This window comes from Macaca fascicularis, chromosome 4 (genome assembly GCF_037993035.2).
Source record: "Macaca fascicularis isolate 582-1 chromosome 4, T2T-MFA8v1.1".
Classification (NCBI taxonomy): domain Eukaryota; kingdom Metazoa; phylum Chordata; class Mammalia; order Primates; family Cercopithecidae; genus Macaca; species Macaca fascicularis.
Genome location: NC_088378.1, coordinates 145,168,558 through 145,185,343, shown reverse-complemented (window position 1 = coordinate 145,185,343; position 16,786 = coordinate 145,168,558). Strand labels below are relative to the sequence as shown.

At 35.6% G+C, this 16,786-nt stretch overlaps 1 protein-coding gene across 1 annotated transcript in view; it reads left to right on the top strand.

Annotated features, from left to right (window-relative positions):
* LOC102121760 (olfactory receptor 2B6) overlaps positions 1–16,539 on the top strand; it is a 67,782-nt gene extending 51,243 nt beyond the window's left edge. The window contains 1 exon segment of the mRNA XM_045390590.3: positions 15,433–16,539. Coding sequence (XP_045246525.2) covers positions 15,458–16,387 — 930 coding nt within the window. The 5' untranslated portion in view covers positions 15,433–15,457 and the 3' untranslated portion in view covers positions 16,388–16,539.
* The last annotated feature ends 247 nt before the right edge of the window (positions 16,540–16,786 follow it).

Genomic DNA, 16,786 nt, shown 5'->3' with positions numbered 1-16,786 from the left:
TAGGGATTCTGCCAGGTAAAATCTTTGTAATTGCCTGTGACCAGACTTGAAACATCGCACATAGATTTCTAGACAGGAGCCAGAATTCTCCTAGTGTACATTGCTGTTGGGAATGCAAATGAGTTCAACCCTTCTGGAGGAAAATTTGGGAATATCTAACAAAATCACACATGCTCTTATCTTTCTACCCAACAATCCCATGTCTAAGAACTTACCCTGAAGATACATCTCCTTCAGTACAACAACACATATGTACAAAGTTATTTGTGCAGCATTTCTTATAAATTAAGAATATTGAAAACAACATAAATGCCTCTACATAGGAGTGATCATATAAACAATGATATAGTTATACAATAGACTATTATGGAACAAGGAACATCTTTAGGAACCAATATGCAGTAATTTCCAGGACATACTGTTAGGTGTAAAAAGCAAAGTACAAAAAAAGTATCTATAGCATGTGACTTTTGATGAAAGAAAGCAGAGGACATTAAAAAAATACATGGATGTATGCTCATAAGAAAAAATAAAAAGATAAGCAAAAATGAAGAAATTTATTTCTGAAGAGACAAGTAGAAAGAGGGTATGGAAAAAATGGTTCAGTGAGAATGATGATGGAGTATCAGGTTTATTCTTAAAAATTACATATTTTTGATACTAGCATAAAAAGTATTTTTAGTTTTCATTTCTATTTATCTGTTGCTACTAGATAGAAATGCAATTGAATGTTTGAGTATTTATCTTGTATATTGCAAACTTGCTGAATTCACTTAGTTCCAGAAGCTTTACTGTATACTCAATCAAGTTTTTTACACAGGCAATCATGTCATCTGTGAGTAAAGCTACTTTACATCTTCTTTTCCAATCTAGATGCCTTTTCTTTGCTTTGCCTTAATGCACTGGCTATAACTTCCAGAACAAAGTTCAATAGAAGAGATAAGAGTGGACATCCATGCCATGCTTCTTATCTTAGGAGAAAAGCATTCCGTTTTTCCTCAGTAAGTGTGCTGTTAGTTATACATTTTTCATAGATGCTCTTCAGCAATTTGGGGAAGTTCTCTTCTATTAGACTACTATCAAAATGGATGTTGCATTTTGTCAGACACTCTTCCTTCATCTACTAAGATGGCCATATGGCTTTTCTTTTATATTTTCTGTCTTGATGAGTGGCAGAATATTCTATCAGATGCCAAAATATGCCACTTCGGCATGAGGATTGTTTTGAGCTAAAGGCACATGAAAAACAGTAGGTACAAGAAAGGCACTCTGACCTTTCTTTTTCTTCCTAAAATCAGTAGATAAAACTTCCATTGGAAAGAAATGTTCTTATCACCACAAATGGGAAGTTGAGTCCAAAAGAATTCTATACAAACAGACCTTGTTAAAGTAACTCATATCTTCCTTTGCTCTCCCCCATTTATTTTAGTTATTTTTCTACAAATTGTCTTTCTTCAACGTAGTGTAGAAGCACTTGGGTTGTGCCACTTCTTTGGGTCTTCATTTTCCTATGAGGCCTCCCATGTGTATGTAAAAAATCTGTGTGCTTTTCTACTGTTAATCTGTCTTGTACCAATTTAATTCTCAGACTTAGCCAGAGAGCCTGAGAGGACAGAGGTAAGTTTTGCCTCCCCTACAATGTTTTATACCCATATTGAAATTTGGTCAGCTCTTCCTATGTACTATTTAGAAAGGTATATTGAAGTATCCCAATATGATTGTGGAATTGTTTCTATCTCTTTTTAACTGTCTATTTATCTTGTACATATTTTGAATAATTGTTATTGGATACATACAGAAATTAAAATTGTTATTTCTTCCTGGTGAATTGAATCTTCTTCCATTCCAAAATATTGCTCTTCTTTAGCTGTGCATCTTGCTTTAGCGTGTACTTTTTAAAAATAATAATAGAGCAACATAAGCTTTGTTTTCATTCACATTTACATATGCTTTTTACTATTCTTTTACATTCAAATATTGTGTCCTTATATTTAAGTCTTATTTTATAAGCAGCTTATGGTTGGATTTTTTTCCTCCAGTCTCATAATTTTAGACTTTTAGTTTATTTATTGTATTTGTATTCAATATAATCATTGATATATTTGGATTTATAGTTACTATGTTACTATTTCTATTTGATTCACTTGTTTTACATTCTCTCTTTTTTCTTTCTCTTGAATTTATCAATTTTTAAATTTCATTTTACCCTATACTAGCTAATTAGTTTTACATTCTTTAACATTCTTTCAGTGGTTGCCCTGGATCTTGTATGTGCATATTTGGGACCAATTATAGATTAACACAATTTATGACATTTATTATTTTTTAAAATCTTAGACAACCTTAATACCATTTGCCTCATCATGCCTTCTATGTTATTCTCTTTATGCCTTTTAATCCTATAAGATATTACTATTAATGTTTTGCACAATCAACATTCATTTACAGTTACCCATATGTTTACTTTTCCTTTTGCTCCATATCTTCTTGTATTTTTAGCATTTTCACTTGAGTTAATTTTACTTCCTTTTCAAAAACTTATTTTAGTATTTATTGTCATATCTCTCAACTGGCAATTAATTCTCTTGGTTTGGGTTTTTTTTCTAAATATGCTTTTACCTTGAATTGTACTGGTGCAGGTTAGGTTCCTGGCAAGAAGATTCTGAGACAGAGGTGGGTGTGCAGGAATTTATTGGGAGATACTCTGTAAAACACTTGGAAAAGAGAAACAAGCTTGGCAGAGGGAAAAGTTGAACTTTAATGCATTCACAAAGAAGACCTCAGCAGATCCCATAGGGAACTCTGAAACTAGGCTGGCTCTTAAAAATTGTCCCTATTTGAGGCAAGAGTGACTTTATGCCACCATTTTGATCGGTCATTGTATGTGGGCTGCTTCTGGAAGAAGGAATGACCTCTGGCAGGTCAGTTTTCCTTAGCTAAGACAACCCCTAAAGAAAGTTGACAGCTAGGAAATACGTCTTTTATTTCTGAATAAGGACTGGCTAGCATGTTGCAGTGTCTACCATAGTCCACTCTTTGTGTTTTGATCCATTTCCTTATATGTGTTCTTAGATACGTATTCTCTTTTAAAATTCCACGGAGCTTCTTTTCCTAAGGAAAACTAGTGAAGGTTAGTGAGATGATCTACAACTTCCATCACTCCAGCTGGTTTAGAGGCCACGGCTGATGTTTATCATAGCCTTTCTCTGTTATCTATTCCAGACCTCCCCCATCTTCAGCAGATCCTGGTAACTTAAACTGGTGAAGTGACTCAAATCTTGATTCCTGACTCTAGTCACTACGTCCTTTTAAAATTGGGCTTGCTTCACTTGTATGTTTGCTCTGAAAATTGGGCAAGGATTTGCCTAGAGTTGACAAAGATACCACTTCCTGTCTCCTCATGTAACAGTAGCTCTAGCTCTCCCTGATGATCAGGGTAAATTGTCCCTGCTTAAGGTGATGACTCCACTTCTTACCTGCTGGTCCCTTAGTCTGAGAAGCCTGATAAGTTAGATTGTTGCCTTGGTCTTTGGTGGAAGTTTTCTCCCTTTGGGAACCAGGACCTCTGAACCCACAAACCCCAAAACTGTGGGGATGGGATGCACAAATTCCTCAAGTGGATCACTGACAGTGATGAAAAGTACAGCCATTCCTGCTTCCACTCCTTGGTTCCCAGACCCATGTATTTTGTATACTAGATACAAAGTATCATCTAAGGGTGTTTGATTTAGAATGTCAACTGAATCCTGGAGCACACCTCCTAGTCTAGTAAAGTTCTGCCTCCATAGTGGTACTTTAGCCTTACCATTAAAAAGACATTCGTTGTTTTTTCAGGATAGCAGCTTCTGTGTGGTGTAATATATGACACAACCAATGGAGTCATAATCATTTACCCACTGCCATACTTCTTCACTGCATTATTCTTCACAAAATGTTATATGAAATCTCATGCCACTCTAATATAAACCACCAGATAGTAAAGAAGGTTGAAGACTTATAGGCAAGAAAGATAGGCTCATACCCAGCATATTCTTGCCTATACTTTTCAAAATAAATTGCTGCCTCTTCTGATTTGGAAAGTGTCTAAGCTGGTAAACTTATCTTCAATCTGGTCACCAATTTGCTAGATCAGTTTTGATAAGAGGGAGCCAAAGATGTTGGGTCCACACATTGCCTCCATCTCTTTTACCAGAACTACTGCATTTACAACTCCGCTGTGCCAGGACTGGGATGGTTAATGATAGAGGTTGGCTGATGCCAACTAGCTTAGGCAACTATCCAGATGTTGAGTCCATCTTCCATAATGGATAGTCCCTGGTGGACATTAAGGTGTAATGCAAAGTTCTTCACACTTATACTAACTTCCATGTAACCATCTACATACCCTGTTTCAGAAAAAGTGGTCTCAGATCTTCCATTCTTGCTCCTTAATTAATCAGCCAGGCCATTTTTTACCTCCCATTATATTCTTTCTTGGGTCACTTCTTTCTTCACACAAAAAATAGATGGCCTAGTTCACTTCCCAGAGTTCTTCCCATTGGGAAGATTTCTCACCAATGTCTTTAGGACCACTCATGAGTGGTGTTGTAGTGTAAAAGCAATCCATTTTCAGCTCCTGTGAACACATTGGGCTGACCCCTCTATGAGCTATGTATGAGCTTTCTTCTCTACTGCAAGCTAGTTATTAGCCACCCCCAATTTCTGCCACAGACAGACATAGAAATGAACTGAAGGAGAGGTCCCAATGCAAAAAAGATGAACATATAAGACCAAGCTACCTGCTCCTGAAGCTTACTTAGACTGCCAGCCTTGCTTGTGCCCTGTCCAGGATATACCATTTCCATCTAATATTGCATTGCTAACGGCCCACCCAACCTTATGATTTAATGAATCTGGACAGAACCCAGCTCATGATGGGCAGTTCTTGCCTCATAGTTACTTGACGTCATGCGGTCAGACTCTAACTCTACAATGCCTACTAGCATGTCATAAACTGGTTTTACAAACATTTATAGTTCTCTATTTCAGATAACTTTAAGAACTCTAGGGGTCTACACTGCAATTCTACTATTTGAGTTTAACCTGTGGCTTCACATGATGCCTAGAGTTGTGGAATACTATAATTATGTTGCAGTCTGGAATTTCTGAAGAGACTTTTCCTGTTCTAGGGCCCACTCAGAGATGGCAACCTTCCCTATTGGTAAATACGTTGGAGGAGTATCCAAAATGCATTTACTGCTGAGGCTGCAACTCACAAAGTCTTATGGGGAGCTTAGGAGCTAAGCTGGCCTTTCAGAGTTTTCCCAATAGAAGCAAAGAAGATGAGTCTTTGTAAACTGTGGAGGAGGTAAAACCTTGGCCAAGGCATTTCCCTATGGCCAAAGAAATTTCTAGGGATGATTCATCGGTCATCAGTATCTTAGGACCTTGGGGATGAGTGCCTTGGCCCTGAAGACGTTATCTGGGTGGAGCACCATAGTATCTATGAGACTAGGTCTGTAGATCAAGAGGAGCTGCATCCAAACGCAATGCTGGTCATAGGATCCTGGACTTTGAGGCTGATGCCATGATTGGACAGACTTTTGGGGATCATGGAAAGAAGTAAGCATATTTCTTATACGAAAAGATTGTTAACTATGATAGATTGATTATAAAAATATTTCTAATTCTATAGCCCTCTCTCTTTGTAAGTATAAATACACTTACAAATACATATTGTAAGTGTATTTATGCCACTTACAATGTAACTTTGTAGCATCTCCCATCAAGAAGTAAAGTCTATTCCCTGAGCCCTTGAATCTGAGTTGTTTTGTGACTTCTTTGGTCCACAGAATATGCCAGAGGCTTTGCATGGTTCCAACTCCCTTTCATGCTTCTCCAATTTTATCTTGAGAACATGCTCAGGACAGCAAGGTGAAAAATGACATACACTGAGTAGAGCTATTTTAGCCCAATTTTCTCAACTGAGGCTTCAGCCAAGGCTAGCAAAATTATTGTGCCAAACTGTATTGTCCACAGATACATACATGAGACTTGAGCAACTGAACCACTCAGCTAAACCAGGGACTTCTAAGCAAAAATAATTATTTTTGGATGTCCCAGGGATTTTGTGGTTATTTCTTCCATAGTATTATATTGAAAATAGATAGCAGATATAATTTATGACCCCTTTTGTAGGGCCACCATAATTTAAATACCAAATGTGATAACGACATTGCAAGAAAGGAAAACTAGGGACCAATCTCTTGTGAGCCTAGATATGAAAATCCTAAACAATTGTTAATCAATTTTATCTAGTGTTATACAAGAAGTATAGCATATTGCACTGGTGGTGTTTATCACAGGATAGAGTGGTGTAACATCTGAAAATCATTTCATACTATTTATCAATTAAAAAAATTTTTGGCAAATCTCTATAGATTTGGACAAAGCATTTGATAAAATTAAATGCCTATTTATTTTTTTAAATCTTAGCAAACTAGGAATATAGTGAAAATTCCCTTAAGCTCATGAAGAATACTTACAAGAAATCTGCAGCAGATATCATACACAATTATAAAGTATTGAATGAGACACAGAGGCCCACTATCATCACTTCTTTTTGGCATTATACTGATGGTCCTAGTTTGTGTAATAAGACAAGAAAAATAAATAAAATACACTAGAAATGGAAAGAAGTATAATTATCATTTTTTCCCAATGACATGATTGTATGGGTTCAAATGCAAAAGAGTCTACATAGAAACTATTAGACTAATTAAATGAGTTCATGAAGGTCACTGGAAAACAGATCAATGCACAAAAATCGATTGTATCTATACATATCAGCAACAGACAAATAATAAAATGAAATAGGGAGATAATTTGATCAAGATTTTGTGACAATAAAAATGACAGATTTTACTACTGGAGGTATTTTTAAAAGGAAGCCTCAAAAGAACACTTTCATCTTTGTACCCAAATAACTTCTTTTTGATAATTGCAGCATCAGATTAAGGGAATCACTCTTTTGACTGTCCTTTCTTGAAGGAAACCTTATTGTTGTCTTCAGTTACTTCAGATATTTCTCATATCACGTGATCTTACTATTCACTGCTTTAAAATCATTATTCTTATGAATTTCAGTATGGAGCATTTTATAATTATAGTAGAATTTCAGCCTCTTCCCACACCACCCTCATTTCCTCTTAACGTGAGCCAACGTCTTCAGTCTTTTCTGCTGTTATAGAATTTCTTTTACAGAAAATACAACTGGCTCACCTGCCTTATTGATATAGAATTTGATTCTAATTTTCAGCACATTTGCAAGACAGAGCATTTTATATAAAACATGATGTTCTCCCTCATTACTTTTCCTTTCCGCAGTGCATTCATCATTTATGTACATGAAAGAACTTATTTCCACTCAATAATTTTTGCAAAACATTCAGTGCAAAGAATAGTATAAAGTATATTTCAACCAAATACAGGCATCAGAATGAGATAAATATTGCTAAGGATTTATTCAGCTCTCCCACTAAAGCATTCACACATTCCTATGCTTTCACAAACTAGAATACTATTTCTAAGGCCAATAAGATCTGTAAGGTTCTCAATCTCACACCTTTCCAAATTTTCCTATGCATTTGTATCTAGCTTCCATTCTTGAATCCTTGCTTTTTGGAGGCCTAGCTAGACCCTGCCCTGAACTCTACATATACCCAATATACAGGCATAAGGTACCAAAATTACATTTATGAAAATGCCTAAATTCTTCCAGAATCATGCCACTCTAATTTTGGGGGCAGTAACTAAAATTGGTTGAGTCATAATATCAGTTCATGGAAACCTATCTAATCCAAGAATGCTCCAAGTTTTATCTGAGCTTCTACATACTAAACATAATGATGTTGCTGACCTTCCCATCATAAAAGGGAAAATATAAACTAAGAATGAGGTTTGGGTTGAGAACATGTTATGTTCTCAGGTACCATTAAATCAAGCACAAATACCCATGCACATTTGTGGCAGTAGCCCAAGACCCTCTCTTGTTTTGCTCTGATACACTGTTTTTCAAATTCTATATTCACCTAGTCTCTCAGATATTTAATACTTGGCATTTCCTAAAGAACTATTAAAGGTTTATCTTTCTCAATGCTCAGTTCCCCCTTACATACAAAGTTCTTCCTGAGAGCTAAGCCTGAGTGATCCAACCCCCAAGGCTAGTCACTAAAATATTACTGTAGCCAAGCCTAATTCATTCCGATATAAGGAGAGGTAATTGATTAGATGGTCATAAATTAATATACAAAATTATAATTATATTGTTTCAAGAGATCTTTCACTACTAATCAAGTAAGTAGTCCTCTGGGAAATTAGGGTAAATGGGGAGTGTTGAGTTTGGCAAGAATCATCCTTAAGCATTAGTCAAAGAGGAGAAATTAAACTTGAACAAAAATGTAGATTCATAGTAGATCTAGGTTTCCTAACAAATTATGTTAATTTAGGAAGTTTGTTTAACCTCTCTAAGCCTCCATTTCCACATTAAAAAAAATAAAGTGTAGCAATTGTAAGGATAGAAATGTAAGGATACAAATGTAAAACATTGTAAGGATAGTAAACATTGATATTATTATTAGTAGTAGTATTAAACTGCAGATTCTCCCCTGTTTCCAGTCCCTTGATAACTGAGCATTATTTCTTAATTTTTCACTTTAAGGACTACTGAAATTTTTTAGTTTATTTACCTTGGTTCATTCTGCAAACTAAAGATTTGTCTTTATTTTCTTATTTGTTTAACCCTCTGTTTTTGGTGTTTTTTTTTTCTTTAAATACTATTCCCTTTACTTAAATTATCTATTATAAGCATTTATGGGAAAAAAGAAAATTCAACATTATAAACATTTTCCCCTGATTAATCCCGCCCTCATGCTCACTCTTACTTTCAGTGATAAGCACTGTTACTAGTTTGGGAAGGTTTTAAATGGTATGCATTATTTTTTGTGGATTACATCTTACTCTTTTTCCCTGGTTTACTTGATGCCCCTTCCTTCTCCCTTCACAGTTGTCAGCCTCTGCCCTCTTCAGATTGCCCACATGAAGGAGCTAATAAGTATTCTTTATTATTCTTCACTCTCGTGTAATTCCATGCAGGTGCACAATACATAAAGTTATTGTTTATGTAATTAAGATCATGTTATTTATTCCTTTTTACATCTTCATTTTCTCACTCAGCAACATCACAGGCAAATACTTCTGGATTAGGTTAATTACTTAGTCAATTTCCTATTGAGAAACTAATTTTTCTCTACTTTGGCCACCACAAACATTGCTACAATAAAAATCATTATTTCTATGATTTGTGTACTGGTAAATTTACTCCATAGAATAGATTTCCATGAATGGCATTGCTATGTTGATGAGTAGAATATTTTTTTCAAGATTAACTGCCCTATTTATTTCTAAAATGTCAGTGACACTTTGAATTTCTAACCATAATTTATGAGAGCCTTTTCCCTTCAGCAACATTAGAAATAGGAGTTACTGCTAGTTACATTGTTTTTTCAGTCTGATAAGTGACTCATCATTACTACTTTAATATATTTGTCTGAATATTTGGGAATTTAAAATCATATATAGATTTTCTATTCTGAGTTCACAGTATATATATGGTCATATCATTTAGCATTTTTTCAGTTGTGTTATTTGTATTTTTCTTGGGCTTTATAAAAACTCTACTTATAGATACCAACCTTTTTCATAACCATATGAGAAAACATATTTTCTCATATCTACTCATCCTTAAAAGCTGATGAAACTACATATTAGAATGTATAAAAACAAATCCTGTATAGAAAAAACTATAGAAAAATATAAATCTTTTTTTAATCTTGGAAAAATATCTAGGAAATTACATTGAACTGAAGAAGAGTTTTTTAACTAAGGCTAGAAATTCAAAATCTATGAAAGAAAAGAAACCTATTTGGATACATAATGAAGAAAACTACTTTATGTAAATCAAGGTAAAAATATTTCTACATCAAATTAACTGGAAGCCTATTTTATTGCATAATAATTGACCTCAGGATTTCAGAGTAAATGGACAATTTTCTGTGGCTTGACAGAACTTGCTTAGTAAAAAGGAAACGAACACTCAGTTTGGTGGCACAAAATCCAGACTTTATTTGGTAAAGTATTTTAGTCCCTACTGTCATTCCCTTTTGTCTCAGAAACAATTGAGGAGACAATCCCCAGAGAAAGGGCATTAGGGAGAAAATCTAAACTAAAATGAAGTATCACATCACAGAGATCTCCTCCTTCTCTCTTCTCATCAGGTATCATGGTCAATTACCATAAACCACATGAGGATTGTTATCTTCCCCTGTAAGCCAGAGCACACCCAACATTCGAAAATAAAGTTTCCTATCCCTCTCATTTATTTTGTAAACCCGGTGAGGAGAATTCTGGAAAGACGAATAAATACCTTCTTACTTGGTAATATAATATCAGAAAAACATGTAGGATTATCTGTAATGCTTTGTACCTACTCTTATATTTTCTAAATTAATCCTGAATGGAGATCTTGTAATTTGCCACTTACAGAGTGAAACAAGGGAAAAGTGAACAAACTTCACTATATCAGTTTTACAATTAATAGCTTATGAAGAGTTTATTGAATCTGCATGCTTCCATTTCATCCTATTTGAATTTAAAGCTTCTTGGACACACAAATCATCCTATCACTAATGCTTAAAATAGAGGTAGGTAGAACACATTTCAGAAATTTATTATATAAAACTTGCTAAAATTTGGGTGTTTTGAGCACTTATGGACTGTTTATGATTATCTCACTTAGAAAAATTTGACTAAGGCTCCAGTTTCTTAATTCCATTTATTTGTTTTATACTACTATTTGCAATGTTTTGTTAACTCTACTGGAAATTAAAACTTTAGAGCAGAGCAGTCTTGGATTCAAGCCTTCTGTCTGCTATGTACTAGCCTGCGAAAATAATCTCTCTGAACCCCTAGATTCAGATTTCCACCTGAATAATTAACCTTTTGTGAAACAGACAAAAAATATTGGCAAACTTTTCATCTATTCTAAGCCAAATTGCACTGTTGTGTGAAAAAATTACTCCTAGTATTTATCCTTATACTCCAGCAGGAACATGGGGGTTCACTGTAGTATTTTTAAAGCTTTTTATACATTCTCAGAGGTATGATAATTATAGAAAACTTAGAAGCAAACAATTTTTATATCGAGTGGAAAACAGAAAACTCTGGTGTTACAATAGATTAAACTCCTTCCCAAAGTCATTGAGTAACTTGCCCAGTTGTGAAGTGACTTAGTAGCAGCATCTAAACTACAGCTGTTGTCATATTTCTTATCTCAATGCTCATTCCATAGTAAACAGCTTAAAATAAAATTTTCAGGACTTTGCTGAACCTCATTATTCTGAATCCTCTGTCAGCCATGTACTGAAAGACTTCAGTATGTAGCTGATGGATGCAATCCCAACTAATATGCAAGCAAATGGGTGGTGATTGTATTTATTCGGGCAATAAAATTGAAATATCCTGAGTTATATGTAGATAAAAGTTCTAAAAGTCCAAATAAACCTTTTCAGCTCTTGCTTTTTACAATACTCACTTTTGTTTTTGCCTTTTTTTTTTTTTTTTTTTTTGAGACAAGGTCTCTGTTGCCCATGCTGGAGTGCAGTGATGCAATCATATCTCATTGCAGCCTTAACTTCCTGGGCTCAAACAATCCTCCCACATCAGCCTCTTGAGTAGCTGAAACTATAGGCACATGCTACTACACCCAGCTGATTTTGTATTTTTGGTAGAGACAGGGTTTTAACATGTTGCCCAGGATGAACTCCTGGACTCAAGCAATCTGCCCTAGCTTCCCGCTGGGATTACAGGCAGGAGCCACTACACCTGGCCCAATACTCACTTTTTCTTACCTGCAGTTGTAACACAGTTGCTATGCTATCTGATCCCTTTTGTCTCGCATTATTAAAATATGTTCCTATCTTGACCAAAGGAAAGCTTGTTAACTCAAAATGAGAATGATATCTTCCGAAGATGCTGTAAACAGAATTCTATTCAGGACCAGAGGAATAGATTGTGTAGCCTTTTGAGGTGTCAGCCATGACTGGGCACCACCATCAGCACAGGTGTAATCCGTGAAATAACTGGTTATGTTATCTGCAAGGATTTCCGAGATACAAGTTTCCTACTTGTTTCCATTGTTAACAAGTCCTTCCAATCCAATGATAGTGATAAGAATAACAATTCAAATTACTTGAAACTTCTGTGTGCAAGATAATATTTCAACTTTTTTTTTTTTTTTTTTTTTTTTTTGAGATGGAGTCTCACTCTGTTGCCCAGGCTGGAATGCAGTGGCACGATCTCAGCTCACTGCAACCTCCATCTCCCAGGTTCAAGTAATTCTCGTGCCTCTGCCTCCCGAGTAGCTGGGATTACGGGCATGTGCCACCATACCCAGTTAATTTTTGTATTTTCAGTAGTGACGGGGTTTCACCATGTTGGCCAGGCTGGTCTTGAATTCCTGACCTCAGGTGATCCACCCACTTCAGCCTCCCAAAGTGCTGGGATTACAGGCATGAGCCACCACGCCCAGCCAATTTTTCAACTTTTTAACAAAAGTTCTCTTTTTTAGAGTGGATATGTATTGAGGTTACTAGATATTTGAAAGATGGGGAAATTTTGCCCCAAAAATGAGCAGAGCAGAATATAAGAATGAGTTGCACTACAGTCTCCCCAGTACTTTTCTTCTCCTGCAGGAGAAATTTGGGGCAAAATTTCCCTTACTGCTGTGGATCATGGACATTACCTATAACAGAAGTGCATTTAATACTTTTGTAATTGCTGAACCTCAGTGAGAAAGGGTGAGAAGTTAATTGAATTCCTCCCTTCTAGAATTGTCATTAGTCAGGGCTTCTTGGAGAGTTTGTTTTTGGCTGAATTCTAGGCAGAGAAATGCCAGATACAGGGCTGGTCAGGGAAAGCCACTGGCACAAGTAAGGAGAAAGCATATGCAGTGTCCTCAGTGATGAGGTATCTCTTGAACAATAATTTGAAAATTATTTTAGTCTCCAATATTACAGCTAGAGAGACTTATAACTTATCACCCAAACATGAACCCTTTTGAAGATTGAGCGGTTCTATTAGTAATTGTGTCAGAACAGCAGGAGTAAACTCGCAGTCCTGGGCAAACTGAGATATGCAGTCAGTCACCCTAATTATATAGACTGAGGGTATTTTCCAACACTTGTTAACTCAAGGAAATTGTGAACTTGTGAAATCTCTTTCTATGGATTCCACTTGTTCTGCTTTTCAGAATTCCTATAATGAGTGGCAACCCTTTTCGATTTTTTTTGTCAATAAGATGCCGAATGCCCAATGCCCCTGCAGTCCAGTCTTTAGAAAATGTCCATGTAGATTAATGTAGATTCTTTTTTAAAAATCTGTTAAGAGATAAAAGTCTAAATTCATATAAGATTGTTTCAGTTATAAAGTCTAAAGCAATGCTTGTCTTTATAGTAAAACATACAGTATGAATGTGTCCTCACTTAAAGTAATTATGTAATATATAATAATTTTTATTAATAATAAAAGGCATTATAATATTTATTAAAAATTAGAAAGAGCAAGGATAAAGTCAAATATCAAAATCTGATTTTTCTCCCTCTTTCTATTTCCATTCCCCAGAAGTAACAACTTTTAACACGTCTGTATCCTTCCAGGTAATTTTATGCATATATGAATATGACCAATATATTATATTCCCTATGTAAACACAGGGACGCATGCTAAATACATGTTCAGGAACTTGTTTTTTTCCTTGAGGATTTGAGTATTTTTGTACATTTATAGCTATATCTGAATTTATATCTATACCACATTCCTAATTTTATTGACAGCTGCATAGCATTGGGACTCATTTGAGAGGCTATAAAAGCTTTCCCTCCCATTCTATACTAAGAACTGTAGAATAAGTGAGCAAAATTAAAATATATATTGAATAATAATTTAAAATTTGTGATCTTATCCTTAAACTTACACTTTTACACTAACAAAATAATAATAAAACAATAGAGGGTGGCGTTAGCAAGATAGATGACTTGGAAATTTTTAACGGGTAGCTTTGACTTATATTAGTACTTAGCAAATTTAGGACTCTGAACAGCCTCTGCCTTGAATGTCTCAGAGTTCCTGTATCATATGATACTTTCATTCACATTGCTGTGTGCCATTATGCCAGGCAATTTACATTAAAGATCACATTTATACTTCACATCAGATAGTTACTATTATCTCTGTTGTTAAAGTTGATGGTATTGGAGCTGTGGAGAGAATAAGAAGATAAATTTTAACTCACAGAGTCATTTTTTATTGGCAACCCTGGGACATTTAGAGTTCTGAAAATTATACATAATTTTTCTCTGAGCATCAGAAGATGACTACAGTTCCTTTTGTCTACACTTTGTACCACTATCCCAGGAAGGCACTATTATACTCATTTTATAGATGAGAAGCTTGAAGCTCACAAAGAGTAAGAAGTAATCCCAGGAGGATGTAACTAATGACTTATTTAGTAGGGACATGGACCCAGATTATCTGCCTCCAAATTCCATGCTAATGTCTTTTTATTCTGATTTGATAAAGTCCTAGAAGGCAAAAGATGTTTCCTTGAGATGTGTCTAATAGCTTGCTAAAGCCTATATGTATAGTTTTTGAGGTGGTCTAAATAATTTTAATTGTTTCACGTTGTATGTTCCCACTGATAAGTGGGAACTAAGCTATGAGGAATGACACAACGGACTTTGGGGACTTGGGGGAAAGGGCGGGAGGGAGCTGAAGGATAAAAGACTACACACTGGGTACGGTATACACTGCTCAGGTGATGGGTGCACCAAAATCTTAGAAATAACCACTAGAGAACTTATTCATGTAACCAAACACCTCCTGTTCCCCAAAAACCTATTGAAATAAAAAAAAGTAAGAAACTAACAAATTCTTTGTTTCAGATGACAAGACAGTTTCCTTAGCATTGAGAAATTAGAGTGAAAAAAAATGTGTTAGGGATTATGACTGAATCTAAAAATAGCTATCTATGTGGAAAGTATTAGAAAGATTAACCAAACGACAAAAAATCAAAGAACAAATTTTGTGATAGTTGTTTAAATCAGGAATCTACTTTTTACATTTTAGCTTTCACTTTTGCAGTGATGATACAGATATAAAAAGATTAAATTTTAGAAACACTTTGGTAATTATGAGCATTTTCAGCTGTATATTTTTCATGTTATAAAACAAGCAATATCAATTCTGTAAATATCTTCAAACAGGTAGTAAAATGACTATAAGTAACTGAAATAGTCAACAAATGGGTGTTAATTGACTTCCTGAATTTTTCTGTTTCAGGAAACCAAGAGTTGAAACATTGGTCATGAATTGGGTAAATAAGAGCATCATACAGGAGTTTATTCTGCTGGATTTCTCAGATCGACCTTGGCTGGAATTTGTACTCTTTGTGGTCTTCTTGATTTCTTTCGTCATGACCATCTTTGGCAATCTGACCATTATTCTAGTGTCACGCCTGGACTCCAAACTCCATACCCCTATGTATTTTTTTCTTATCAATCTGTCACTCCTGGATCTTTGCTACACCACATGTACAGTCCCACAAATGCTAGTAAATTTATGCATCATCAGAAAAGTAATCAGTTATGGCGGCTGTGTAGCTCAGCTTTTCATATTTCTGGCCTTGGGGGCTACTGAATGTCTTCTCCTGGCTGTCAGGTCCCTTGATAGGTTTGTAGCTATTTTTCAGCCTCTCCATTACTCAGTTATCATGCACTAGAGACTCTGTCTCCAGTTGGCAGCTGCATCCTGGATTACTGGTTTTGGTAACTCAGTGTGGTTGTCTACCCTGACTCTCCAGCTGCCACTCTGTGACCCTTATGTGATAGATCACTTTCTCTGTGAAGTCCCTGCACTGCTCAAGTTATCCTGTGTTGAGACAACAGCAAATGAGGCTGAACTATTCCTTGTCAGTGTGCTCTTCCATCTAATACCCCTAACACTCATCCTTATATCATACGCTTTTATTGTGCGAGCAGTGTTGAGGATACAGTCTGTTGAAGGTCGACAAAAAGCATTTGGGACATGTGGTTCCCATCTAATTGTGGTGTCACTTTTTTATGGTACAGCTATCTCCGTGTATGTGCAACCACCTTCACCCCGCTCCAAGGACCGAGGAAAGATGGTTTCTCTCTTCTATGGAATCATTGCACCCATGCTGAATCCCCTTATATATACACTTAGGAACAAAGAGGTAAAGGAAGCCTTTAAAAGGTTGGTTGCAAGAGTCTTCTAATCAAGAAATAAGAAACATGCAAATGATAAGCTTTGCTAAAGACAAAATGTTTACTTAGCTTACTAATTTCTCTGCAAGTTGTCCTACTTTTGTCATTACTGTAGAGAACAATTGTAATCTCCTTCAAATAAAATTTCCTTGACGAAGAACTATATTTGCTTCTGTTGCCAAAATGTTTTCATTGAACAAGCCCCCAGAATTGACCTTCCAATTCACCAAAAATTGTAATCACAACATCTTCAAGGTTTGTCAAACATCCCATCAATGCTTGTACAATTCAGTGTAACTTAGACCCTTAGAAAAGCCAGAATTTCTTTCTCCAATATCACACACACACACACACACACACAAAAGCACACACACACTAAAGGAGGCTCACTGAAACTCTCAAACCCCACC